At 47.7% G+C, this 26,752-nt stretch overlaps 2 protein-coding genes across 2 annotated transcripts; one reads left to right on the top strand and one right to left on the bottom strand.

Annotated features, from left to right (window-relative positions):
- Positions 1 to 65: 65 nt before the first annotated feature.
- Positions 66 to 25,519, top strand: LOC135906241 (Golgi-associated PDZ and coiled-coil motif-containing protein-like). Its single transcript, XM_065437538.2, has 8 exons — positions 66 to 572; positions 13,380 to 13,544; positions 14,007 to 14,182; positions 15,313 to 15,583; positions 20,565 to 20,729; positions 23,375 to 23,457; positions 24,519 to 24,812; positions 25,348 to 25,519. Exons 1-8 carry the CDS (start codon positions 357 to 359, stop codon positions 25,361 to 25,363), a joined length of 1,386 nt encoding a protein of 461 aa, XP_065293610.1. The 5' UTR covers positions 66 to 356; the 3' UTR covers positions 25,364 to 25,519.
- On the bottom strand, positions 3,511 to 12,720 carry LOC135906240 (uncharacterized). The gene is made up of 4 exons (XM_065437536.2): positions 11,353 to 12,720; positions 6,683 to 6,972; positions 5,801 to 6,191; positions 3,511 to 4,783 (listed from the first exon to the last, which is right to left on the bottom strand). The coding sequence occupies exons 1-4, from the start codon at positions 11,587 to 11,589 to the stop codon at positions 3,935 to 3,937; spliced, it is 1,767 nt and encodes a 588-aa protein (XP_065293608.1). The 5' UTR covers positions 11,590 to 12,720; the 3' UTR covers positions 3,511 to 3,934.
- Positions 25,520 to 26,752: the final 1,233 nt, after the last annotated feature.

Genomic DNA, 26,752 nt, shown 5'->3' with positions numbered 1-26,752 from the left:
CATACAGATGTGTTTCTTCGCGCTGACGAATTAGAGGTTAGCTAGGAATCGAGCCAAGACGAGTCTGCCGATGTTCTGTTTCGCTCGCGTGCGAGGAGGGTGAGCGGAGCTCGCGTTTGTTACGTTTCCGAATATTTGCCGTGGCACCAGTGGCACTTCACCAGTTCACCCTCGGCGGGCATGTTTTGCGTTTTTGTTTCTATGACATGCTCGAGGGATACTGAAAATCCTCCCAGCGACAGGCCCTGACGGCGCGCACCGAGTGAAGCGTGCATGCACTTTCCTTCGTGTTTGGTGCCTCCCAAATCGAACGCATCATCGCTGAACCGAACGTCTCGCTTTGACGTCCATTCATCATGGCTACGTCCGCCGTGGCCATGAAATGGCTGGAACTTCTGGAAAAGGAGTTTGACAGGGCCTACCTGGACTTGGACATTCTTTTGGGAGAGGTGGACGAGGAGCAGTGCGACATCACGTACGAAGCCCGGCGGAGGATGTCTGCCCTCAGCAGCGCCTTCGCCCAGCTGTGTCACAAGGCTCAGACTGTGTTCGAAACCAACGAGAAACTGGAGGTCAGTCAACGCTACCGTTTCATTACATTTCTTCATTTCAGTCGAAGTAGAAGTTCTGATACGGAGCTGTCCGATCGCTGTCGTGAGTATTCCTCACCATATTTATCGAGGGTTTCTCGAGAGACATTTATTTCTTGTTAATCTCAAGCGTGGGTGTAAGTTGCGGCAGAACCGGTGACGATGTGGTAGGTCGGTAACAAGACATGCCTGCGAGTTTGTTGGGTCCGGTGAGGCTAATTTCGGAGCGAGAGAGTTACCCGACATATGCTGGGCTTTCGTTCTAACGCTTAGTTTTTGTAGGAGAAGGCGCACATTAAGAATTCGAACAAATGTAGAGCATTTTTGTATAGAACGCTCATTTTTCAGCGCATAAATATATGGTTGATGTAAGCTACTTTATTACTAGTGTTAAGCTGGCCCATGTTCATGCACTACCCAAGAACACAAGTCATTTATGTGCACAGGGTAGCATCTGTGTACATAAACACATATACATCGAGCTAGAGTTCAGTTACGAGCCGGTCATTCGACCGGCTGTATTATCTAGCCCTATAATTGATTGTAGGAGACAGGTGTCACAGCAGCAGCCAGGTCGCATTTGTGTCCTAGCGTCGAAGTGACATTTTACGTTGAGCGAGCAGATGCGTGCGGCGCCGTAACATCTCGACACATTTTCATATGCAAAAGTGTTTGTTTCTTTACTTCCGGGTGGAAACCGTGCCACTTGCGCTCGCTCCGTCTGGCTTTCGTTTTTAATTTTCTTCCTTCTAATGAGAACCACAATTATTGAAGCGCTCAATGCAAATTATTATTATTATTATTATTATTATTATTATTATTATTATTATTATTATTATTATTATTATTATTAGTTGGAAACATGACCCGGCTCTCTCAGTGAAATATGCCTCACCGTCACAGCCGCCTTCACACCGTGCCTCCTAGGCTGCAGCAGGTCCCTACTAGGGACCATAATGCAGCAGAGCACGCGGGCAGGCAGGGAAGGTGACGAAGGGCGAGTAGGCCATGATTTCTGGTATCCGTGAGCAGGCAGCCGAGCTGTCAAATTTTTTGAAGAGGCTTCGCGGTTTCACTTCTGAGAATTGCCGTGGAGTTCGAATTATCGCGTCATTAGAGTTGCTATAGAGAGAGGAGCAATGGGGGCGCAGTTTTCCTCAAGTAGTCAACTTGCGCGCTTAGCAGCCGAACTATTGTGCAGGGGCACCCCTGAAACTGCCCATTCCGAGTTTCGGGAGAGCTCCTGGCTCTCCCTGTATTCGTAGTGCCAGACGTGCCTTGCCACAGGGCATGGCGACGGGTATTGCGGAGTGGCTTCAAAACTGTTTTGGCATAGACCGCGCTTACTTCGAGGCCGTCCTTCGCACTTCGCCGATAAGCCATGACTAGTCTGACAGTAATCGAAGGAACTCGACTTCTTTCTTTTGCCGAAAATGAAGCATATGTAGGGGGAATGAAATGTTTATGTTTAATTGAAATGTAGAAATAATAAGGTAAAGGGAAATGAAAATGGACGAACCAATTGCCGCAGCTGGGAGTCGAACTTGCATATTCGTCAACAAGGCTTGTTGCTGAGCTAGTTGGTCCATGGTATTAAAGTTAAAAGAACGCAAAAAAAAAGACATGGACAAGACTAAACACCACTACTGCTTGTGGTGTTCAGTCTTGTCCATGACCCCCCCCCCCCCTGTTTTTTTTTTCTTTGTGCTCTTTTAATGTTACTTCATCACGTATATTACAGCCTGATGGCGGGGGATCAGATCCCGGCTGCAGCGGCTGCGTTTCGATGGGGGCGAAATGCAGGAACGCTTGCACTTCAAGGAACTCCAGGTGGTAAAAATTTATCCGTAGTTCCCCCACTACGTTGTGTCTCATTATCATATCGTCGTTTGGCACGTAAACCCTTAGAATTTCATAATGCCACTGTGGGCCATCCACAATTTTTTTTTTTTTGGGGGGGGGGGGGGGGCGAGTGCCAGCGGCGCTCATGGCTAAGGCGTCGGATGACCATCCATCCTTTCCACCCCTTCCTCCGTGTTTCAACCGTTGGCGTCACGTGGTACGGAATCTTGGGAGCAGGCAACCGGCCAACAAACTCTTAGCAGGCTTCCTACCTCATGGCATCAAAGCTGCCGAATTCGTGGCCCTCGCTATGCAACGAGCGCGAAGAATAAGGGAATCCGAGAGGCTCTTTTGTCACAACCATATGACTGACAGTAGCTGTTCTGAGGTGTTTGCACGTCCTTACAAGGGTATAGCTAAAAATTCATTCAACCTGGGACGCGATCATATAACAGTGCTTGATTTAGCGTCCTCCAAACATGCGCCGCTGCATCAGTATGTGAGAACCCTCGTTTGCTGACTCAGTTGTCAGCTTGCATAATCACTGCCACAACTTCGAAGACAGATTTCCTGCTTAGAACGACGGGAAGCTGAGCAAGTTAGCGCGGATTCGTGGTGCGCAAAGTCGTTTGTGTTTCGCTCGTCTGCCTTTCCGTACGCGTGCGCGAAGCCACCGGTCCTGGCAGCGTCGCCGGCCATGTCGCGTACACATAGGCTTCCATTCTAAATCTGTTCTGTGGACGCTGCATAAGACCCATTATAGGCCACTGAAAAGTGTAGTGAATAGCACCGCACTTGTCGGGAATCTTTGCTAAGCTAAGAGGAGAAACAACACCATTGTCATCGCAAGCCGAAACGCAGCTCTTCAAGGGCCTTTACGATCTGGTGTTCGCGTGGTAAACGGCTTTCACCTATGTCCCCTTGTCTTAAACTCCCTTTTCGCGTTATTCGAGCTGGCGAGTAGTATCGTGTAAATGTGCTATGCTGTCGCCGTTAACCTAACCCAATATTTCTCGCGGAGCAGCAACGTTATGGTTGCATTGATTTCGTGCAGAAATCGCATAATAACCTTTGACAACGAAAAAAAAAAAGGTATTCTTCTTGAAGCTGTACAGACACTGCCAACATCGTTATTCGATTACATAATAAAAGACGCATAAACGCACTTGCATTGTCCCGAAGAAAGTTTGTGGGTACATGTTACGCAGTTCTGATTTATTTTGTGTTGCTGGCATCACAGCTTTCTGCAAGAAGCAGATTTTGGGTTGTCTGTTTTTCCCCCTTCCCGCTGGCCGTGTACGTGCGTTCAGAAATATACACCTCATACGCGTACTCTTCATCAAGTAGCACGTACGCACATGCCCGATTCGCCGCGCATCGATTCCAGCACGCAGAACCCTTCTCGCCACCGTGCATATATGCAGTCAACATTTAGTGGCGGCAAGGTGTCAGCACCAACGTCTGTAAGCACGACCGAACATATCGCCGAGTCTTGCCGCCCCCTATTTGAGGGCGTCGTCGTAATACTCGTAGTCCCGCGTCGCCGCCGAAGCCACAACGCCACTGGCGCCTCCGCCGCCACCACCACCAGCACCGTCCCTCGTCCTGGCACCAGCAGGGGGGGAGCCTGCGGAAGGCGCCGTCGTGGCAAAACGTGGTGGCAGCGGCGTCGTAGCCGCCATCGCAGCCGCACTAGATGGCGTCCCGGTCGTACCGTTACCACTGGGGTCGTCGACTCCGGATACCGACGGCTTGCAGTCGGACCGGCGGCTGCCGAGCAGGTTGCGCACCTCGGCCAGCGTGGTGTTGCCGGCGGCGAACACCGCGCTCACGGCGCCCCTGAGGAGCGCGGCGACTTCGTGGCTGTGACCCTGCAGCTCGTCGCTGATGCGCTGCGTGTCGTCCAGCGACCGGTTGCGCATCTCGAGGATGATGCGCTCGAGCAGGTCGTACAGCTGCACCTCTTCCTCCTGGATGCGGTTGCAGGACGAGATGAACGAGTTCTGCGCCACGAGCAGCGTGGCGAAGCTGTGGTCCACCGTGGCGCCCAGCTCGACGATGCGCTTCTCGAGCCCCTCGCTGAGGATGCTGAGCCGGGGCTCGATGAGCGGCAGCGGCTCGATCTGCTCGTGCAGCTTGCGGAACTCCTCGCGCACCAGGACCCGGGTGCGGTTGCCCTGCTCCACGGTGTCCTGCAAGGCGCCGCGCACAAGCTCGTCGGTGGTGCGCCGCAGCTCGTAGATGCCGTTGATGACCTTGCGCGTGTAGCTCTCGACGTCCGAGTCGATCTCGCGCAGCTGCTCGCCGCCCACGCGCACCATCTTCTCCACCAGCTCGGTCAGGTTGGTCACCTGCGGGGGCGCGCCGCGTTCGTGTGAGCGCCAGTGAAAGGGCACGACGGCCCCACGTGCTCGGCGAGATCCGTTCACCTTCCTTTTCTGCATTCCCGTCAAATCGTCATTGGCAACCAAAAGGATTAAGTTAACGCGACGAGTCAAGTGTGGGATCGCTTGTTCCTCCTTTCGGTGAAAACGAGCGTTTTGCGTCCTCTCACGAGGGCTGTGACTCTCTAACGCGAGTTGGATCAGTATCACAATTGTGTGCATTACATGCTTGCCGGTCAGCCCTACCAATAGCCTTTCGCGCGCGCGCGCACACACACACACTTCCCTGTGATGAAGATACTCATTACAATGTTGACGGTTTTTCCAGTGCCCACGTACGACTATCGTGTACATTTATGTATACCTTGCTTGAGCGGGTAACTTCTCGAGGTCAGGCAAATGTGTGTTGCCCTATATAGGCGAAAGAACGTGGGAGTTCACCCTATAGGGACTATAGGGCCTGTGGATCTGTATATAGTGTAATAGAATCACTATAGATCTGTATACAGGAGTGTCGGCGTCATTGTCACGTAAATGAGGTTGGCTAATGGCTGGATCAGGACCCGCCGCGGTTGCTCAGTGGCTATGGTGTTGGGCTGCTGAGCATGAGGTCGCGGGATCGAATCCCGGCCACGGCGGCCGCATTTCGATGGAGGCGAAATGTGAAAACACCCGTGTACTTAGATTTAGGTGCACGTTAAAGAACCCCAGGTGGTCGAAATTTCCGGAGCCCTCCACTACGGCGTGCCTCATAATCAGAAAGTGGTTTTGGCACGTAAAACCCCCTTTTTTTATTTTTTGCTGGATCAGGATCTGCTCTGCCAGAGCGTTTGGAACGGATGTGATACCGAAGTCCGCGGTTGCGTGGTATAGTCGCTCTCCCTTGCTCTCCCGCCAATTTCCGACGCCCCTGTGTCTCTGAAAGGAAACGTTCGTCCGTATCGAGTTCTCCGGACAGCTATAGGAGCAGGAATCTCTACTCGCCTGTTCCCAGCTAGGCGCATCAGCCGACATCGCCTGGCAGGACGATGCCGCCTGCTGCGTGGCATTTCCTTGCTGCTGCAGCGCGCGCAGTATGGTGTTCGCCGTGAACATCTCGTGGCTGAACAGGTCCATCTTGGCGTCCGCCCGCTTTATGACGTCGGCCACGTCGACGCGCAGCACGGTGGCCGTCTGGCGCTGCGCGGTGTCCGCACGCTCCGCCAGGTCGGCCAGCCGCGACAGGTCCGCGTGGAGCCGCGCGCGGGCCTCGTCGCCGCGCGCCATTTTCTCGAGCGCGTCCTCCGAGGCGTCCTGCAGGTCGCGCTCGAGCAGCTCGAGCTTGTTGGCCAGCCGGTCGGCGCGCATGTCCAGCTTGGTCTCCAGAAAGGCCAGCCTGCGACACGGAACGGTCCTGGCTATGGCATCGGAGACACTTGCAGCGTTCCATGGGAGAAAGAAACTCGATAGAGAAGCAGAGAAATACGACAAGACGGCAAGCACGTGACGTTGCCTTGCGGCGCACGTGAGATAGCCGAAGTTAATTCGAAACCTTTACTATATACCGTACGGCGCGTCTCTGTGGAAGGTTAAACATCGCGAATCGCTCGAGTGCGTTCACAAAACGTATGTGTAAACTGGTCTTCGCGCTCACATACGTCATGCGCATTTGCAAGGCTGAGACGAAGCCATGGTGACATTGCTGTATTACGAGGAACATTCAACTTATTCGACACATTCGAAGAGTGCTGCGTGAGCCTCTATACAAGATGTGATATTCTCTAAGCAGTGCGCGTGGAGCGCGCTGCATGTGTAGTGCAGTGCAGTGGGACTGCGATGGGGCAAATTTTTTTTCGCAGCGTTGCGCGTATTCTCGGGCGGTCTCACTTGTTGTTCAGCTTGTCGGCGAGCATGTCGAAGCGGCGGCTCAGGTGGAAGGCATCCGCTGCACCTTGCTGCTGCTGAGCCGGCGACGCGGCGTCCTTGCCGCGTCCGTTGAGCGCCTCCTCGACTTTCTCGAGTCGCACGTCGAGCTTGGCCTCGAGCCTGCCCAGCCGGCTGTCGAAGGAGTCCAGCTTGCGCAGCACTTGCTCCAGCGAGAAGTCGAGTCTCGTGAGCCGCAGCGCCGATCCGAACGCATCCAGGCCGCGCAGCCGGTCGTCGATGGACGTCAGCACCTGCGCCCCGCCGAAGCATGACCTGAGGACGCGCGTCATCGAAGAGATCCGCTCGCGTTTAGATGGTTTAAGAAGCTGACAAGCTTCATTACTGTAGTTGGTGTCAATTCGAGAAACCCCCGACAGGCGTTGACTACACCTGATTCTTTACTGCAAAAACAAAGTATAAAATCATGCAGGTTTCTCGAGTATAACTGTATATAGGAAGTGGGAATTAAGATCCTTTTTTTTTTTTTTTTGCAAGCCATCTGACCGTTGTTGTCTGGGATGCGCGCTTTCGCAGTAGCTGTACAGGATTGCATTTCCTCTTTCTGAGTAAAGAATCATTTGAAGGCAGAGCTTGCGCTCTCTCTCTCTCTCTCTTTTCGTCCAATCTGTTCGATCAATCTGCGTGATGAATTCCAGTGACATGAGCAGAGCCTTTCACTACCCGCCGTGGTTGCTTAGTGGCCATGGTGTCAGGCTGCTAAGCACGAGGTCGCGGGATCGAATCCCGGCCACGGCGGCCGCATTTCGATGGGGGCGAGGTGCGAAACCACCCTTGTACTTAGATTTAGGGGCACGTTAAAGAACCCCAGGTGGTCCAAATTTCCGGAGTCCCCCACTACGGTGTGTCTCAATTAAATGTATCCCAAGCATATGGGAAATCTTGCCGAAGGTCTCAAACGTGCGGCCGTTTCTCTGCGAGGGCTGCGCGCATCTATGTTCAGGGTGTCAAATTCCCGGTCTACTAACCGGTAATTTGAATAGTCTGGAAATACTCAGAGAAAACTCAGGGAATTTGTGCTTCTGTCAGGAAAAATTAGCTGTAACTTATTGAAAGGGAACGAAATTCGTGTTAATGCTGGCTCCAGTAACAGAGGAATCGCAAGGAATCGTCGTTGACGCCGTGTCATCGGCACGAGTAGCTAACTAGAGTAGTTAACGACCGATTTTCTAGACGCCCGATTTTTCGGACATGCCCGATAATTTGCACGGCTTTGCGGCACCACCACGTACTCCATATAGTCAATGTATATTGCCCTGACTGCAGGTCTGAAATCGCATTAATCAGAGCCACCACCTGATGTTGATTTTGATTATCTCGCCGCCTCGAACCGGCACTTTCGCACGCAGATCCGCTGGCAGCCATAGCCACCACCGCGGCAACGTTAGGCCTAGCTGCTTGCGGTGCCGTATTTTTTATTGAAAGAATTCGCCGCTGTCAGCAATGCCACCGACTCCGCCTTTGTAATCCTCGCGATTGGCTTAGAAGCTCGTAGAGCACAACGCGTTGCGTAATGCCAGTCTTTGAAAGTTAGCTTCGCCTCAGTACAGAAGTGTTATGCGGTGAAGCATAACAAGCGTGGGAAGGGGCAATTGTCACGGGACGCAGTATGTATTCCTTAATTATACACGCGTGCACCCCCGTCTCCTGTCACAGTACGAGCACCGATAGGCCTAATAAGTGTACTGGCAAGCCTTAAGAGATTTTTCGGACATGCCTGTGGCACTTTTGGCCCTTAAAGACATGCGTTCATTTTTTCGGACCACCCGAACGTCCGATTTCGGCCCCTAGGGAGTCCGAAAAATCGGACGTTGACTGTACAGCCGACCAAGAAGATGCTTCAAATGATCCATAAGGTTAACGCGTGGCAGAAGGACGATGAGAACAGAAAGCACCGGCGCACTGAGGAATTAACGGGAAAGGAAGCGTGCCGCCGCCTCTTTGAAGGAGCTTGAGCTCAAAAAACAAAGTGTTGGCTGACGCCGAGATGCAGGTGTCCCTCATCCAAACCAAAATAAACTCTTTAAAGCAGGGAACCCAGCACTGAAATGTTGTGTACGGGCTGAGAGTATGTTAGGACAGTTAAGGTTGACTTCCCAGCTGCTGAGAGAGAATCTTAATTGTGACAAAGCTCAGGCTTCATACCGATGAGCTTGCTATCAGTTCATATAAATATGTCATATTCAAAAATATTTACTTATTTATGCATCTCCTTTTCATTTGTATTTGAAAATGCTCGACTCAATTCGGAATGGGTTTTACATTTTCTTTTTTTTTTTGCTGTGCATTTTACTAAAACTTTCCTTCTCTTTTCGTTTCAAATAAAATAAGATTTTACTCCTGACTATTCAAACTGGAATAAGTCATTTTTCGCTTCAACATGCTTACTAGAGAGTGACAGCATCAGGCAACATGGTGTCGCCTGTCTTGACATAAAACAAAGTTCTTGCTCATTCAGGGAATTTTGCAAAGGTGGTCAGGGAAAACCTGGAAAACTCGGGGAACTTGGAAATGTCAACTTGGTAGACACCCTGATGTTGTATGTGCGAACCAGAAACTTCCAGCCATCTGCCGCGTCCTCGGCATCCAAAGCTCTGGAGCCCAGCGAATGCCGCAGGAACCGCACTATTGCCCAAGATTGAGCTTGACACATGTAAGCGCCACCAGCAAAGCCCCCAGGGCACTGGTTGCTTTGCTGGTGCTGTGGATAGAGAGCGAGGAAGGCACCTATTCCCCGCTATCAACTGTAGCATCAGGAGTACTGCGCTGTTCCACCATGCGGTCGGGCCACATGACCCGGTCACTCCTGAAACAGTCTACCTAGAAGACTTTTGATAGGCACTCGTGGTGCCAAAGGACTGGTTGCTTAGTACTCGTACCCAAGGCGAATCAATATTTAGCGGTAATGAATTTTGTACTCAACACTCGTGCCTGGAGCTCCTTGCACTCGCGCGTCGTACGTATAGCTTGCAACCCTATTATTGTTCATGCCAGACGCATCGCGAGATGCTTGGCTAACGTTCGTAAGAACCATTATATGGCTGTGGCTTATATGGCTGTGCAGTACGCCACGCATGTACAATAACAAAATGGAAAATGTGATCATTCGCTGCGTTTGGAGCAGTGGTGTACCTAAGGGGTGGCACACAGGTTCGCCACCCTCCCCGGTCATGTTCGTAGCCCCGCCTACGCCACTGGTCTAAAGTGACGTTACTGAACAAACGTGCTTTATTGAGTGATGTTAACTGTGTTCACGGGCTATAGATTCGGCATAGTGAAGGCGGCAGCGCTGGAAGGTCGAAGAACGCAAGCACGTGACCTGACTGACGATTGTGGCATCAGTTTTACGTTGTGACATTTGTCCTTCCTGCGCCGCTGCCTTAGCCTGCCGAAAGCGTCCGGATTTGTGTAGTATACACATCATAGTTTGCCCACAGTACATCTGGCAAGTCATTGTGCTCGAGTGATCGCAGCACGAATCTATAGGTATCGGAAGATTGGCCGCGTTCCATTATAACAGCAAGGCTCATTAACTGTCAGATGTCCACGCGGAGGAACTCAAACTGTCAAAAGACGGCGCAGCTCGCATTTGACGCGTTCTTTTTTTTTTTTTCATTCTTTCGCGGCTCTTTCGCGGCGCCCTGCAAGATATGACGAGCTGTTTTCATTCGGATGCTCGCGGTTCTTGCCACGTGGTTGCACGCCTGAATGGAAGGACACCGCGCGCATTGGCCAACTACTCCAAGGCTGATTGCGAAATGTAAGAGTTTCACAACGATGAGAACTGCGTGGCTCACATGTTTATCGTTGAGATAAGGAGCGAAAAAGGAAGCGAAACAGTATAAGCTTTAGTAGCTGGTGTAGCCTGCGTTGAAGGTACACTTTTTTTTTTTTTTTTGTCAGAAGTGTACTGGTCACGTTCCCTGCGAGCATAGGCTGCTGGAGAGAGTTTTTCTTGCGATATGCCGCAAGTTCCAACGCCTTAGGGAACGAAAAAAACTCGCGTGCTCCCCTTCCATAGGTCTAGAGTGTCAGGAGCACTCTGAACCACACACAGCCCAACAACATATATGGTGAGCACGGAGAAGCCCGTATACTTTTGACAAAGGCTGCACGTATACACACGCGCACGCGCGTCTGTTATTTCGCACACCTCGCTGCGCTTGGACCTCATGATCCCCTGCTTACGTGGCGTGGTAATTAGTTGCCGCTGATAGCGCAGATACCAGGTCGGTGGTCGTATTGCTAGATGCGGAATGCAAAAAATTATGCCGTTCTTATATTTGGTAGGCGTGGAGCTCAAAGTTTTCAAAATTGAAATGAGGATTCCTACTACGAAGTTCTTTAATCACCTTAATTACAGGTCGTAATAAACTTTGAAAACCTCAGCGGGCCTAATTAGGGATGCTTTGTCACATTATATTCTCGGTGAGTGAGACAGTGCTCGTGGCAGACCTGACGTGCTACAGGAATTCTGTCACAGCGCCCGTCGACTTGGCAGTGTTTCAAATTAAATCTACAGGGTCAAGTGAAGGCAGATAAGTACTCTCTGCTTCGGAACAGTAAGCTTAAACATCCTTTATGCTTCGCTATACGCTATAACCCAGTCTTACCTGTTTGAGGTACGGGGGAACGCTGTGCCACAGGTCGGGGCCCAAGTCCAATCCCTTGGGATTCGCCGGCGTCTGTTCTGGCGGCTTGCTCGTCGTGGCGTCTCGCCGGCTTCTTTCATGCTGCGAGCGCCGATGGTCATGCTGCACCGCCGCCACGGCACCGGCGTCGACTTTCGGGAACGGACACGTCGTCAAGAACACCAGGAGCACTGCGACTACCACTGCCGGCTCGCGCATCTCCGCCAAGTTTATATGAAGCGCGAACTGCGGCTTCTGCGTCCGTCCCCGCTGGCCGTGGGTGCCGACCCTCTATCGTACAACGTCGTCTGCCTGGGAATCCGTTCCTCTTGGCTTTTTGTTTTTGCCTTTGCCGCTCTTCTCATTTTCTTTCGCCCGACCTTAGCCGGGTTGTGATTGTGCTTCGCTCGCCGGAGCGGGGTGGAGTAGCGTGGGCGAGGAGGTCGCGCAAAATGAGAGACGCGCCCTGTAGGAGCGGACGTCTTGCGCTTGCATGTTGGCCACAGGCGTTTGTAATCGCCGTGGGACTACGTGAGACTACTCGGGCGTCTGGGCACGCGGTCTTCCCTAGAAGAAAACTACGCGGTTCTTGCCCCGCCGAGCGCTTCTGTGCGAACGGGCACGACGATCGAGGCAGTACCCCTGTCCGAAAAGCTGCCACGTTTGGAAGCGCGAGCGACAGTTTCTGAACTGTGCGTGTCATGACAGACGTTGCGTTGCGCTAGGCTGGTGGAAGATTCGTTCACGACACCGCACGACAAACTTTTCAAAGCGACGTGAAGATTGGATTGGCTTTATATAGCGCGATCGAGAAACGCGGACGTTGTTGGCTTCTCATATCATCGTCCCGTCATTGTGTCAACTGTCGCGTGACTAGGTGAAGAACAGCCGCGTGTTTCACGGCCGTGGCGAGACGGCGGCTCCAGTTGCAGCAGCCGAGCGCCGCGAGCGAGCGCTGCAGGATGCGGGCCAGGCCCGCCTGGTGGTAATCTCCCTGAAAGCCGGCGGCGGCCGAGCGAGAGATGGGCGCTCGCGCGGCTTCTTTTCTCTCAAGTCGCCGCCGCTGCCGCCGCGGTCAAAAGTGCGCCTTGGGCTGCTGCTTTTCGTCAGGGAGGACGCGCGGACGAGGCGAAGCGGGAAAGGACGAGGGGATTGTGGGGGAAAAGGGGGCGCAGGGTCTACGGCCCACCCACCGCGAGCTCCAGCGGGCACCACACTGTCGCCGTCACTGAACCCGTCACGGTTGTGTGTGCTTGTTCCTTCTATTTAGCCCGACCCTTTGAGCACTGGGACATGCCTCTCTGACGCCGGTGGTGCCCCGCTCGGCATTTTTTTCTTGGCCTTGAATACCGCGCTCCACCGTGCCCTATCTCCGGCGTTATATGACATTCTGCGTCTGTGAATGGCACGCGTTGCTTTCGTGTGTTTCAGCGTGGTTACAGTTGGGACATTGTTCAGGGCATAGACAAACGATGGAAGTGCAGAGATGGGCAGATTAGCGTGTTTGTAAATCTAGCTAGAACCCATCCTACACCGTGCTCAATGGCCGCCGCAGCATGAGGAGGCTCATTATTGTCAATCGGTGGAAAATTTTTGCTGGCTGTGCACATTTGTTTGTTAAAATATAGTAGAGGAACTGTGTGCACGCATGGCACATCATGTATTATCGTGGGAAATTCATGTGGTCGTGGGACATAACTCAGGACTGGACTGAAGCAGAGCTGGCAAACACATCGAACTGACTGGTTTCCAAAGACCGAAATGTCCTTAACAGATGGTGCATGTACACTTGAATTGTTTCAGAAAAAGGCTGTTCTGACATATTCTATGCCTAAATCAAAAGTATTTGGTGTGGTTTGCTTGGTTTTCTTTCATATTTATAATGAAAGCACAGGTTAAAAATTAATTTTGAGATCCATTCTTTTGTACAGAAGTATTGAGTGGATCTACATTATCATGTCCATGTCATCAAAGTTGGCCGTCAAATTCCTTGGCTTTGTGTTTTTCAGTGTGAACTACAGGAGCTCAAGTCCGATCTGTATGAGGCGCAATCAACTAGTGCTGTGCTGAATAAGGAGCTTCAGCATTTGGTGCTGCAGCTGCATTCAGCCCAGTTGCAAGTGTCTGCGCAGATGGGGCATGCAGGCGACTCTACTGCAATCAAGCAGAAACTGGTGAGTACCCTGTTACAAGCGAGCGCTTGAACCTTGGGTTTGACAGCACGTATTGTTCAGTCCTTGCTGGTTAGTAGTGACAGACTGATCAAAGTGCTCAGGAGAAAAACATCATCTATATTTACATGTTTGCAGGAGCATCGGAGTATTTGGATTGAACCATTTTTAACATTAGTTGAGAATTGACATTGTTATGAATTTGTCTTCAAGGCTGTTGAACCTATTTACCACCTTGCACTGTTGACCCTGGTACAACCGCTCCTAGCCTTGCTATGCAATTAACGTTTCAACTGACTGGCATGGCCTGCAATTGAGCGGGTGTTCAGCTAATGCCATTTTCCCTAATTAGCCAATAATTGAAGCAGGTGCATGACTGTTAAAAGTTTCTCTGCAGTGAATTATGAGCCCACCATGAGAACAGCTGGAATTCACTGTTATGGCTGTATGTGTAATGTCTTGCAGGAACAAGAGATGACTATGTACCGAATGGACCTGGGCCGTGAGATGCAGCTAGAGGCAGAGGTGACCCAGCTGCGCAAGGAGAATGCTGCACTTCGCAGGGACATTGTGTCCCTGCAGAGTGAAGTGTTTGGGGCCAAGCTGGCTGCCAAGTACCTTGACAAAGAACTGGCTGGCAGGTTAGCTTCACTTTTAGAAGTTGCACAGATGCGAGGCATCACTTAAAGGAACACTGTAGCACCTTTTATGAAAGATATGGAGTGTTTATGGAATTGGAGTGCATCCTCTGGCATATCTTTACTGGTGGCATATTTTTGAAAGCGCCTTATATGAATACATTTATGACCAATCAAGTGTTGCTGCCCCACCCTTGCAGCCTTCCTCTCTTAATGTCAATTAAATGGCATTTGAAGCTGTGCTGCTCTGCCCACATGGAACAATGCCTGTCATCCTCCAGCTGCCATCACACCGAGCTTGTGACCTAGAGATTGTAGAGCATGTTGCGCCACCTGATCTCGTAGGCCATTATATCAGTGCCGTGGCATCATACTCTGCCACTAGATCGCACCACCACCTTATTATTGATTTCTCCACATTTGCATCTACTGGAAACACCACTTAGTCATGGCATCTGAAGAAATCTGCCCAACAGCTTTAGTGTTCACCCCTCCACAAGAATAAGGAAGAAATATATGGCATGGTTTTTCATAAGTTGAAGGAAATGACGGGAAATCTTTTGAGCAAAATTTAGACTTCCAGCAGTGTGTACAGTGCTAGTTCATTTATCATAATTCAGAAGTGTTGCAGGTTTTTTCTTTAAATTTTGCCACACCTTGTGTTGTAGCTGCAGAAAGTTAGTGGACAGTTTCACATTTTTAACACTTATGCTTATCAGAAGGTCTGTCACTTAATGTTACATGTTTGTGTTTCTTCTTTTTTTTCTGAATAGCACACAGGGCAGACTGTGTAACTGTAACTAACTCAATGTGTAATATAGTGGAGCTCCTCTGAAGAATATTAAAAACCCTCATCCTCGACCTCCAGATATTAGGAATGTCAGCACAGCACTGGCCACTCAGTGGTTTAAATACTTTTGATCAGAACTGTACCAATGTTTTGCAGCATAGTAAAGCAGCCTCTTGAACTGTACCTTGATATTTTGTAAATGCAAGGCTTGATCATGTTTGCTAAGAATGCAGTGTGCTTTTGCACGTGTATGCATTTACAACATTGAGCACAGAACACTAAGACATGGCTGGTTCAGCCATTTGTTTGATGACAACACCTCCCTTACCTTTGCATTATTCAGGATCCAACAGATACAACTGCTTGGCAGAGACCTCAACCCAAGTGAACATGACCGGCTTTGGAATCAGCTCGAGTCTGAGATCCACCTGCACAGGCACAAGGCAGTAATCCGAGCCTGCCGAGGCCGCTCCTCCAATGCTGCTACCCTGGCTGGGCCAGAGCTTGCAATGCCTGACGAAGGCACTCCACTGCGCCGCCACCAGGGAATCGGGGATGTGCGGACCGTGCGGCTGACCAAGGGCAAGGACGAGGGACTGGGAATCTCCATCACGGTGTGTGATTCACACTTGAGCTGCGGATGAATGGTTGAAACCATCTGTTCTTATCATGGACGTAGACGAAGAAAGAGTAAAGAGCTGCAACTTTCCTTTTCAGTCGAGCAAAATAACATTACAGACGTTTTGAGCAACTGGGAGATGACAAGCCTGTTGTTGCATGGTAGCTTAAATGAAAACAGAGCCATTGCTGTTGTTGGTGTGACAATCGCTTGTGTTCCAGGCCTTCAACTTCTCGCTTTCGGTACTCGCACTTCCCTGCCTTTTCCGTAGTTACGTTTGCTATGTTGTGTGGAGTCAAACCTTGTTACAATGAAATAGCAGCTGACAAAAAATACCTACGTTGTATCAAATATTCATTGTAAGCATTTATTTGTTATATTGATAATTAATTGTACCAAGGCCTGACTGTAGTGTTTCTTGGTTCGCCATTGTGAGTGAAAACTGGAGATTTTTAGGCAAAATGATTAAAAGTGCAATGTTGTCTGTGGGATATTACTAAAGAGATGCTGGACTGTGTTTCTGTAGTTATGCTGCCATTTTTTTTCTTATCCCTTTTTTTTCTTAGAATGCCAGGTGCTTCATATCTTATCTATATCATATGGAGGCTCACTTTTGTGAAGCCTCATATGCAGGTCAACTCTTGTAAGCTGGTATACTCACCTAAAGACCAACATCATTTGAAATTGGCCATCTTTTCCACGACATTCACGCCAATAAAGGAGGCCTTTCATCATAAGGTAGCTGGCCTGCATTTTGACTGCCACTATATGTTGTAACATTACTGCACCTAAATTGCTTAATTGTAAGCTCATAACTTCTGTTTTGTCAGCATCCATGGACAGCACATATCAAAAATTGTTGCCTTGATATTACGATGGGACAGTTGCCGCCATGGCAAACACCATTTAGCATAAGGAAACTGACAAAGAACCCTTGTTTATGGTCTCTAGAATATTGGCTAGTCAACCATCCAATCGCTGTGCCGTATGGAATGGGCAGGATGTTTCCTAAATGAAAGTGCAGAGGGCGCTGCAAGCAGTTCTATTGTAGAGTTACTGTATGTGCTACCGCAGGTAGCAGAGTTGCGCGTCTGTTTTATCACGCCGCTAGCGCCTCTATTGAATGAACGTCATCACGTGGTAGCCAAGCAACCGTGCATTGCGGAGAAGCAGATGTTCGGGCCAATTTTTGTATTTCCCGACGCCGCTGCTGCAGCGAACTGGATTGACACAAGTTATCGCCAGTCAAATTCAAATCCAATCCGGCCGATCTTGCCGTTCGGTGTTCACGTGCGTGCTAGCTACGTAGCAACAACGCAACGTGCGCAGCGCATCACATGTTTGTTTCGTCGGCCTGCCTCGTGACACCTTACCTGCCTCATGACACCTTACTGCAGTAATTGTTTTTCTTCCTTTGTAAAACTAGTGAAGGGTGTTCAGGTAAAGACACCTGAACAAACAAATTTTCAGTCAACTGCCTATTGCGTCAAGTGTGTATGAGATGAAATTGCTTGACTAACAGCTACGTGCTTTTTGGGCTGTGCTAAAAAATTCACAGCTGGAATATTGAAAGCTACTGCAAGTCTGGATTTTTTTAAAGTAATGGAAGCACGTAGAGTTATACAGAAGATTTAGCTGGGATTACAAGTTTTCTGCATGTGATGCACCACACTGCTTTCACAGAAGTGTCGTGAGAAAGCCAGCTCACATTTTCATGATTATGCACTGCTTGGGTTGTTTCTGAATATGAAAGAGGTTACTACTAAGTAAAGATATTTTATCTACTACAGCTTATGCGAAGCAGGATGCAAGAGGAATGAATGTCGTCATTTAACATACGGTAATGGCTTAACTGTGTTTTGAATTATTCCCTATAATGTAGCTATGTCAATCCTGTGAGAAAAACTTTCGCTACACTCCCACAGAAGGCTACTTTTGGAATCCCTGCAATGAAAAGGCACATAATGAAATCACACTTGCAGGTGTAGCTGATATCTATTGCTTGCTGGTAGATGTATATGTTCCTACACAAGATCTAATGGGGTACCAGAGTCGAAATATCAATGGTTGGTCATTGATTCACCAGTAATATTTCAGACTGGCCACATGTTGAGAGCTATGGCAAGTATGGGCCTCATTATATTTGGTACAGTTCCCTTTGTAAAAGAGCACCACTTGATAAAGATCACTATATCAAAATATTTGAACGCACATACACTAGTGTTCTTGTTTTTTTCTTTGAAATTCGCATTGTGATTTTATTGCCAAAAGAAAGAGGTAGTTGCGGCTCGGTGCTTTTTGTTACTGTTAATTACACGCTAAAAGAGCACTGCACTGCTCTTAGTAGCGTATTTATCTCTGTTGAAACAAAACCTGAGTAAAATAGAGTTAGTGCCTGAGTAAATAGAGTAAATAGAGTGAGTTAGTTAGTTAGTGTGAGTAAATAGAGTTAGTTAGAGTTAGTGCCAAGCAGTATTCAAGCGAAGGAAAGTTATTAAAGTATCTGATTGTTTACCTCAATTACTAACGTTTGTCTAGTTTTTAATACGCTATGTTATTTTGAACCTTATACTACCTTGTGAAGTAGCTTTTTCGCACGAAACTTTTTGTAGGATTTCCGGAATCTATAAAATAACATCACCATATTCCCTAAGTTTATTCGGTGCGATCTAATAGTTACCGTCGCGGTTCACGAATGCTGCATCTAATCGGCGTATATAGAATACACAATCTATTCTAGATACGCGAGTGCTCATACGTTATTCGGGCGGAGAAAGTGCACAGGTGAATGCAAGTCCAAAAGACAACTAATATACGCGCTGCATCTTCCGCCGCGTGCTAATAAAGGGCAGCGCCTCTTTCTTCACAATCTAATCCAGTCAGGTGTTTCGATGCGCTTTGTTTGCGATTAGGCGGAAAAGCGGTGCACAAGTGATGCAAAAGCGCCCGCGATTGATCAGCGATATGCTAGGCATGTCGCCTGCAAAAACGGAGTGCGGCTTCGCCGCATAGACTTGGTTGCTTCTCAGGCAAGCTGGCGGACCTACGCGCAACTCTGCTACCTATGGTAGGATATACAGTAACTCTATTCTATTGCTGAGCATGGTGGCAGCTGTTGTCACCCCGTTTCAAAGGGGACACTCCTACCTTCCATCCATCCATCCATTGCTACACTCTTCGCTGTCGTCTGCTTGGCTGCCTGCATGCACCGCAGCGGCTTTGCACGGGTGGGTTTACGACCTCATCTGCATCTCCGGTTTTTCACGAAGTGTCTCAATAATGAAAGGACAGCAAAGAAAGAACAGCTAGAACATTTGAAAATTAGAAGATGCAAATAATTGCATTTTGCCAATTGCATCACACCGGGGACGTACACCCAGCGGTCTTGTAATTGTTTTTTTTTTCATAATTCTTTTTATTCACGAACCTCTTGCCACTTCATCGGATGTTGTGTGCTGAAATTTGTTTACACTGTTTTCCAAAGGTTCTTCATTTCTGTCTTTATAATTTATTTTGACTGTGTACCTGATTGCATATGTACTTGATTACTTTTGTGGGATTATTGTGGAGTGAAATGGGCTTCCACAATTTTATCTAGTGTCGAAACATATTCGGGTTTTCTCCTTGACCATGCGCAATATCAATTTGTCACATCATTTCCTTGCATCACATGCATGTGCTTCGCAAATGATGTTTATTTTTTTATGTACTTTTGCCGTTTGCAATTTTATCCATTACTATGTGTTGATATTTCTTCTCACTGTTTTGCTCGCCCTTCACTGGGAGTTCTCTAATGTCTTGTATAGGTTTTGAACAAGATTGGGTTTGATTTTTTTTTTTTTTTTTTGCCCTCTACCATGCCAAATCCCACACCTGTACCTCATATTGCTTGGTAATGTGCAAGCATTATATGACTCACCAGGCTGAAAATCCGGCATTGTCGACGTTGGCGTGACCCCGATAATCCAAAAAGTGAGCCAATCAAGGCATTGATAATGTCACTTAAGGCAAAGTTAATTAGTTAAGGTAGTCAGTTAAGCCAAAGTTAATAAAGGCAGGTTTAATTAAGCTAGCATTCATTAAGGCATTCTAACCCGCATCCTTTGATGTTAATTAGGGTGAAGTTAAGGCACAGTTAATTAAAGCACTTGAACCCACAACCTTCATAGGGAGTCGAACCCTCGACCTTTGGTATTAAGGTGAAGTTAAGACGACTGAAAAGAGCATAGACATTGCGCGGTGATCACAATGCTTTCGCATTCATCTACGTAAGGATAACTAAGTGTCCCTTGAATTTGATTGTTTCGCTTTTAAACACTGCGGCCTTGGCTTCCAAAGGGCAGCAGTATAAATAAATTCGGTGCTTAACCTATTCCAGGCTGAGCAATCGCCTTGTGCTCTAAGTCGCATCCCCACTCCACAGGCATGTTTGATACGGCTCAGCATAAAAGTATTTGCAAATGAATACCACTTCACGCAGCTAAAACTTCTCATCACACCCGTAACAAATGCGTACTGCTCTAATGCGGCGCAAGTACGTGGTGACAGAAAATTATTTAAAATATACGGAATGGCTAAACTACGCGAAATGCGCACACACTTTGCTAACACGCAGCCGGACGGCCGAGTGCCATGCCATAGTATGACGACTGCTCGCGTTGCTACCGCCACCGTCCTTCGGAAACAGTCCTCACTCCTGTCAACGAACGGCAGACTAGCCAATATTCTAGGGACCATACCTTGTGTGAGCGGGATTCCGTCTTGCTCATCGCAGCACATTTCTTGTAAATGCAACCTGTAAGCATCCCTAACGCCTGTGCTTCGTTCTGCGTAACAACATTCAGTGGTACTAATTTATAAGTGAGATTACTCTGTGACATTTGTGTGTACTAACTACGCAGTGAAAAACAACTGCATATGTGCAGGCATTGAGCTGTTTGGTGTGGAATCTTAGACAAACACTACTGTCCTTGCAGGGTGGTCTAGAGCATGGTGTTCCCATAGTCATTTCTGAAGTACTCCCAGACATGCCAGCCTGGAGGAGTGGCAAGTTGTTCGTTGGAGACGCCATCCTTGCTGCCAATGGTATCGACTTAAGGGAAGCAAAGCACAATGATGCTGTCAAGGTTCTTTCGGGCTTGGTATGCTATATTTAGTGCCCTTGCTTATTCGGAGCTTATGTTGAAGTCAGGTTAGATGGGCCCTTTTATTTTATTTGTTGCGTTTTCAAGCTATCTTTCACATGCAGATCAAGCATTGGACACCTCGCAATACAACCAGGACAGAATTATTCCTTCATTATACAGGTCATTTCATTATATAGGCATTTGTTGTAGAAGCACTCGACTGTATACTTATTTCATATGTAAAGGGAAATGTTTCGAGTTGCTTGGCTGTTGATAATCAATCCATTACAGGCTTTAAATCTTGCTTCAATACATGCTCATAAAAGACAACATGGCCATAGCAGAAGCCTTAAGGACCAGTGGTATCTTCAGTGCCTTTCTGCGAGATTGGATCTCCTAACCACAGTTATAGTAGCTCTAGGCAATAAGCCAAACGTATGCCATTAATGCTAATCCCATGTGGTTAGTTGAGCTCAAGAACTTTTATAGTGACATACTGTGGGTAACATAGAAGTTCACATTAGTAGTACCAAGACGAGCTTCTTGAGCCAATCTAGATTTTCACATGTGTCATGTTCCAGGTGTGTTAATTCTTTCAAATCTGTGTTTCAACAACAACCAACAGAAGTTGGCCAAAGTGCAGAACTTAACATAGCATAAAACATAGGAGGAGGAATGTTTTCATTTTGTCAGACATCATAAATCCTAGAATTCAGAGATTTTAGGAGGAGTTCATACCTTTTTTTTGTAGATTTCATTAGCTTTGTCCAAATAAGCTTCGGTGCCTTTTGAGTTATGGTAAATTGCATCGCGGATCAAGAACAGCAGGTTCATTTTTTAAAAAGTTTGCTAAATGGTATGTATCTTGTTTCTGCTACCTGAATAAACATGACAGGCTTAAAAAGACTTTAAAAGTAAGCCTTTTCGTATCATTGGTGGTCGTTCTGTGCAAGATATAAAACAAAACAGCCACAGCATGCTAAAGCTCATTACTGGTATGAACTGTCTGTTTCTCAGGTAGCAGCACAGATAGCATTGTGCATTGAATGTACAGTTAAACTTTGATATAACGAAGTAGGTAAAATCCGCAGTTCGCTTGGTTATATCGAAATTTCGCTGTATTGAAATTCGACTTTCTGTGCAAATAAGTACAGTCGCCGATCGATTTTTCTTGCACGGAAAGGGGCCGCAGAATTTTCTGAATTATCGGGCAATCGAAAAAAGCAAATTTGAATAGGAAAATAATTCGTTTTGATGAATTTGGGAGTCGGCGACGAATATACGGTCTCATGCCGCGTCGACGATATATTCACATCGGCGGCACGAATTAAGCGAAGCCAGCCATGTTTTCGCGTGCACTCCACCCCCGCGGTTGATAGCGTCGCTCGCACTGGGACGACGCTATCAAGATAAGCGCCGACAGCGGGGACCGAATGCTTCGTCTGCCTCTCGCTCCAACGGGTCACCGAAACTCGCGATTACGCAACCTTCAATGCTAAACGCGCGGGAAGACAGCTTCCGTGATGCCACGCGTCTCGGCACGCCCACGCTTTGCACATGTGGCAGCAAGGTGCGCGGCTGCGTATGCGCTCAGCGGCGTGCGCGAACTTACCTCCCCTCGCCCGCCTTTCGCGCCCGCTTGATCGCGTTACCGCGAGCTCGCTCCTTTCCCCCTCTGTCCCTTTGCTCGCGCGGTAAGGCGGCACCTGTGAAGCCCCCATCTTTTTTGTCTCACCCTCGCGCACTTTCACTCGCACCTAAAGCACGAAGTGCGCGGGGCGCGATAGGATCTTATCGCGCTCGGACTTGATACGGAACATGATGCGGTTCCACATGCGGATCCACTTCGGCGATCGCGCCGAGCGCAATTTGAGAGGTGTGTTTGCAAGCAGCCACTTCAGTCATTTGACCATCTTCGTCCGCGTTAGTGTCAATTTATTGTCTGGGCATTCCTTTACTGCGGAAGCGAAATTGCGTTAAATACAAACACACCTCGTCATATTGAGGTTCTAATTACATGATGGTTAGGAACAAGAATCTAATAAAGCTTAAATACTTCGTTATATAGAGAATTTCGTTATATTGAAGTTCGTTATATCCAGGTTAAAAGATGGATGTGACGTCTGTTATTCATGCTGTTTGTTTCATAAATTCAAGAACTTTATATTTGTAGGGATGCTAAGATGCAACACCAGATCAGTTCAGCATCGAAAATGAATGCCAAGCCTGTATTTTTTAAGATTTAAGATTTAAAGAAACTGGTGCTGGTGTGTCAGTGCAGTATTGCAGATTTCGAAGTAATGTTTCATACTGGGGCTGTTTTAGCTCAGGAAAATTTTTGAAACTTGCCAAGGTTGAGTCTTTAGTGCCTGCAGAATGCTGCATAGTCATTTTTTGGTGATAAAGCAAATGCTAACTAGACCTTAGAAGATGCTGTCAAAATGAATGACATCACACCAAGCTGGTGCAAAAACATAACAGCAGCACCACGGGAGTTTCTATCATGTTTTTGCATCTTCATTGGTTTACCAAGCCTCCTCTTGTGGTAGCACCAGCCATTTCGATGTTGCAGAAGCATAATTTATGGATACATATTTACTTAATAATCCTGTCTAATGTCCCTTTCATATCTTTTGTTGGCAACATGCAATTTTTTGCAGCAAGGTGAGATTACACTCAAGGTCCTGTATGTTTCACCTGATGAGGAAAGCGATGATGAGACACAAGATAGCCAGCACCTAAGGTAAGAAAGCGCCCGATATCATTTATGCATTGTACAAAGTGCAGACTTCTAATGTATGAATTGATTAATAATTGGGCATATGGAGTGATAGATATATAGTGTTCAAAAAGGCATAATCATTGTTAATCAAGCTGTTCTGCTGGGTGAACGTTTATCCTGCTGCTGCAAATTGTGCAAGTTTGAAAAATGTGTGGTTGTGCAACTGGTGCATTGCAAATTGCAAACTCCAACTTGTGGCTGCAAGTACACATATGGCACATAAACTAGCCATGGCATACTTTGCTCTTGCAAATAAAGAAAATGGTGACATAGATGATCACACAAAAAGCATTCATTAGTTGTTGTTTTTAGTACTAAACGCTGTCTACTGAAGCTAGAAGGACTGTAGTTCCTTGGAAAGACTCTTCTTAGGAATCAGTGTTTTTGCTCTGTGCCTTTGGGTTCCTGAACTAATGTTCATGTGCCCATGGCAAGCTCTAGAGCCCAACCTGAGCATTGTTTGCAGGTGCTGCCCCATAAACTCGGGCAATTACTACTGATTATTTGCCTATGTCAGTGCGATGCTTGTCTTCTGTTCCCAGACTGTGTGTGTAAATATGTGTCACCAACAATTTTCCACCCTCAAGAAGAGGGACAAAGTTTCTTGCATGTACCTGCTACACTCACTGGTGCCACTGGTTTTACTGGTGCCAGTGAAAGAGCAGTGGTACCGTCTCATTGTAGTTGCTGTGCCTACTGGTTCCAACTATCACTTGACTGTCATGCAAGGCAGACAAACATGAGGGAATGCAAGATGGTACTTGAGCATTCTCATAAAAGTTGCCCCACTTATTAGAATGATGCTTACAAGTTACATAAACCTTTGATGGCACACAGCCTCATTCTATTATTGGTTGCAAAGAAACAACAAAACTGTTCCTGAAACACGGTGAGGGTTGTTCTGAAATTAGGAGCTGATCCCTCAGCAAAGTTTGATACCTGTGTGCTACTTCTCAGAGGTGGTGCCTGTCGTGCCTGCGTTTTGCCCAGCCTTAACAGACTGACTATCGGAACCTGTGCAGGTACCACTTCTTTTATCCGGAAGACATCAGTGAAACTAGCGTAGCTCCAAGTGATGACGAAAATGGTCTGGTGGATCGGTCCCTGTCACGCTTTGCCACATCACCTCACACTACACCTGCTCATGGGGCCACTACAGCAGTACCTGGTATTGCAGTGCCTGCTACACCTGAAGCCAGAGCGAAGTCCAACGAGAATATCGGCCCAGAAGCTCCACCTGAAGTCAAAGCTGTTACCCATGCTTCTCCTTCCAAGTCAGCCACTGAAGTGAATGGAACCACTGTCACTGAGCAAAGGTAATGTAAATGTTACTTGTCATTTGTAGTCCAACTGGTTTATGTTCACCTGGGGCTTTTTTTTTTTTTCAAAATGAATTTAACAGTCATTTGCCAGTGCCAGACTGCCTAGATGTTATCTGGAGTGTATTCAGCTGCAGACTCTTGTTAGTCTTTCTACTTAATCTTGCATTTAGTATAAATTGCAACTACTTCTTTTCAGTGAATGAACCTTTTAATGTAATGTCTCAGTTCAGTGCTATGCACTGGTTCTAACAGATGTGCAGGTCCTGTTGCAATAGCAGATAGGCCATCCACATCCCACTCTAAGCCCATTCTCTATAAAGCCCACAGATGCAGGTGCATTATGAATTGTGGGTTTGTGCTATAGTAGTTATGTTAATAACTGCGGCTGTATAGAGCTGAAGGGCAGTTCGCATATGCAGGTTTCTGTGTGCCACTGGTGGTTCAGTTTGGAAATTTTCTGTATTTTAAATGCCTGTGATATGCCGTTTTTCTGACCACATTTACTGATGCCTTCTCTATTACCTTTCAGAGTTGTTGCTACGTGAATGGAGCCATTAGCTTACCACATGCTGTGATGAGCTTAAAATTTTTTACAGCTTTTTTTCCTGGCGGTACAGAACAGCAGTTTTCCAACTCTCCTGCTGCTCTGTGCAGCTCACACATGCTTGTTGTTACTAAATTAAAAGATTGCTTGAGTACAATGTGATTTCATCATTCCAAACAGTTGTTGATATCTGTACTTTTATAGACATTTGTGTCATTTATTTTAGCGTTCAGTTTCATTAGAAATGTTGAATAGCCTCCTTAAACTACAGTTTACATGCATGTACAATATGTGTTTATGGAGCTGTCACAGCTTTTATTGACGATTTGTAGGGTGTGGCATGGAATCTCACATTTTACTGTCAGTAGCATATGTTTGTATACGTTTTTATACTTATCAAAGTGAGGAGGGATGCTGGCCACAGCCAGAAAGTGTTTTGAAAACTGTTGTCAGTTTAGCATGACTGCTTCATTAGCTCGTGCTACTGTGAACTGTGTTAATTTCACACTGCAGCTTAGCACAATGCACATTCCACTACCACAGTGCATTGCCTCAAGGCAAGGCATCAGGTGTGCTAGTGCCAAAGCAGCTGCACAAGCACACTCTGCAGCTGGGAACAGTGCCTTCTCTGGCAAAGGGGCATCTTTGTCGCACAAAACTACAAGAGCTTTTTGTAGTATTATGGCCAGAATAGGCACCATTTATTTCGTTAGTGCATAACATTGTCTTAGTGGTCATGTGTAGCTGACATAATGACAAAGAGGATAATAAAAACACCGCCCAAGCACTCCGTACAGATGGTTAACCAGCAAAGCTGAAACGTGCAGCCCCAGTGTTTATCACTGGGTTAACTTCAACGGTTCATCAAACAACGGCTTGGTAGGCTGCTGGATCTTCTGTACGCAGTTGGTGCTTGCACTCGGCTGCACGAGCCTGTTCTTGTGCCCGCGCTGCAGCACCGGCAGGGCATAGACCAGCTAATTCTCGGTTCTGCTCATCGCATTGCTGATCAAAAGCTGCCTGCTCCTCAGCAGTACATATGACGCATGGCCTACCCATTTCCGAGCTAGAGAGAAACTGCTGTGCATGCACTCCGCTGCAACGGAGAGCAACGTCGTCACTACTGGCACAGCCAATTGTGGCCTCTCTCTCTCCCCCACCCCTGCGCATGCTCATGGGCTTGCGCCAGAGGACTGTTCGCTGTACAGGCGACAGACCGCTGGGCGGACGAATCGGCTAGCCATATACAGCTTCACTGTAAAAATAAGACATTGGCCATGGCCACTACTGCAGATTGAAATCACATCACTGTGGCAGTATGAATCTGGGAGCTGGATGTTCTACCCGCTCAGCTATTATGTAATTGTGGCTTGGCATTTTGTGTGGGATT

Source organism: Dermacentor albipictus, chromosome 5, assembly GCF_038994185.2.
Source record: "Dermacentor albipictus isolate Rhodes 1998 colony chromosome 5, USDA_Dalb.pri_finalv2, whole genome shotgun sequence".
In the NCBI taxonomy this organism is placed as follows: Eukaryota; Metazoa; Arthropoda; class Arachnida; order Ixodida; family Ixodidae; genus Dermacentor; species Dermacentor albipictus.
This window is presented reverse-complemented; position numbering and strand designations above follow the sequence as displayed.

Coding starts and splice junctions, on each gene's coding strand:
- LOC135906241 (XM_065437538.2), top strand. CDS start 357: ATGGCTACGTCCGCCGTGGCCATGAAATGGCTGGAACTTCTGGAAAAG. Junction 15,584..20,564: donor GACTGGGAATCTCCATCACG/GTGTGTGATTCA, acceptor CTGTCCTTGCAG/GGTGGTCTAGAGCATGGTGT. Junction 20,730..23,374: donor TCAAGGTTCTTTCGGGCTTG/GTATGCTATATT, acceptor AATTTTTTGCAG/CAAGGTGAGATTACACTCAA.
- LOC135906240 (XM_065437536.2), bottom strand. CDS start 11,589: ATGCGCGAGCCGGCAGTGGTAGTCGCAGTGCTCCTGGTGTTCTTGACG. Junction 6,192..6,682: donor GCCGACAAGCTGAACAACAA/GTGAGACCGCCC, acceptor TCCGTGTCGCAG/GCTGGCCTTTCTGGAGACCA. Junction 4,784..5,800: donor ATGCGCCTAGCTGGGAACAG/GCGAGTAGAGAT, acceptor GCGCCCCCGCAG/GTGACCAACCTGACCGAGCT.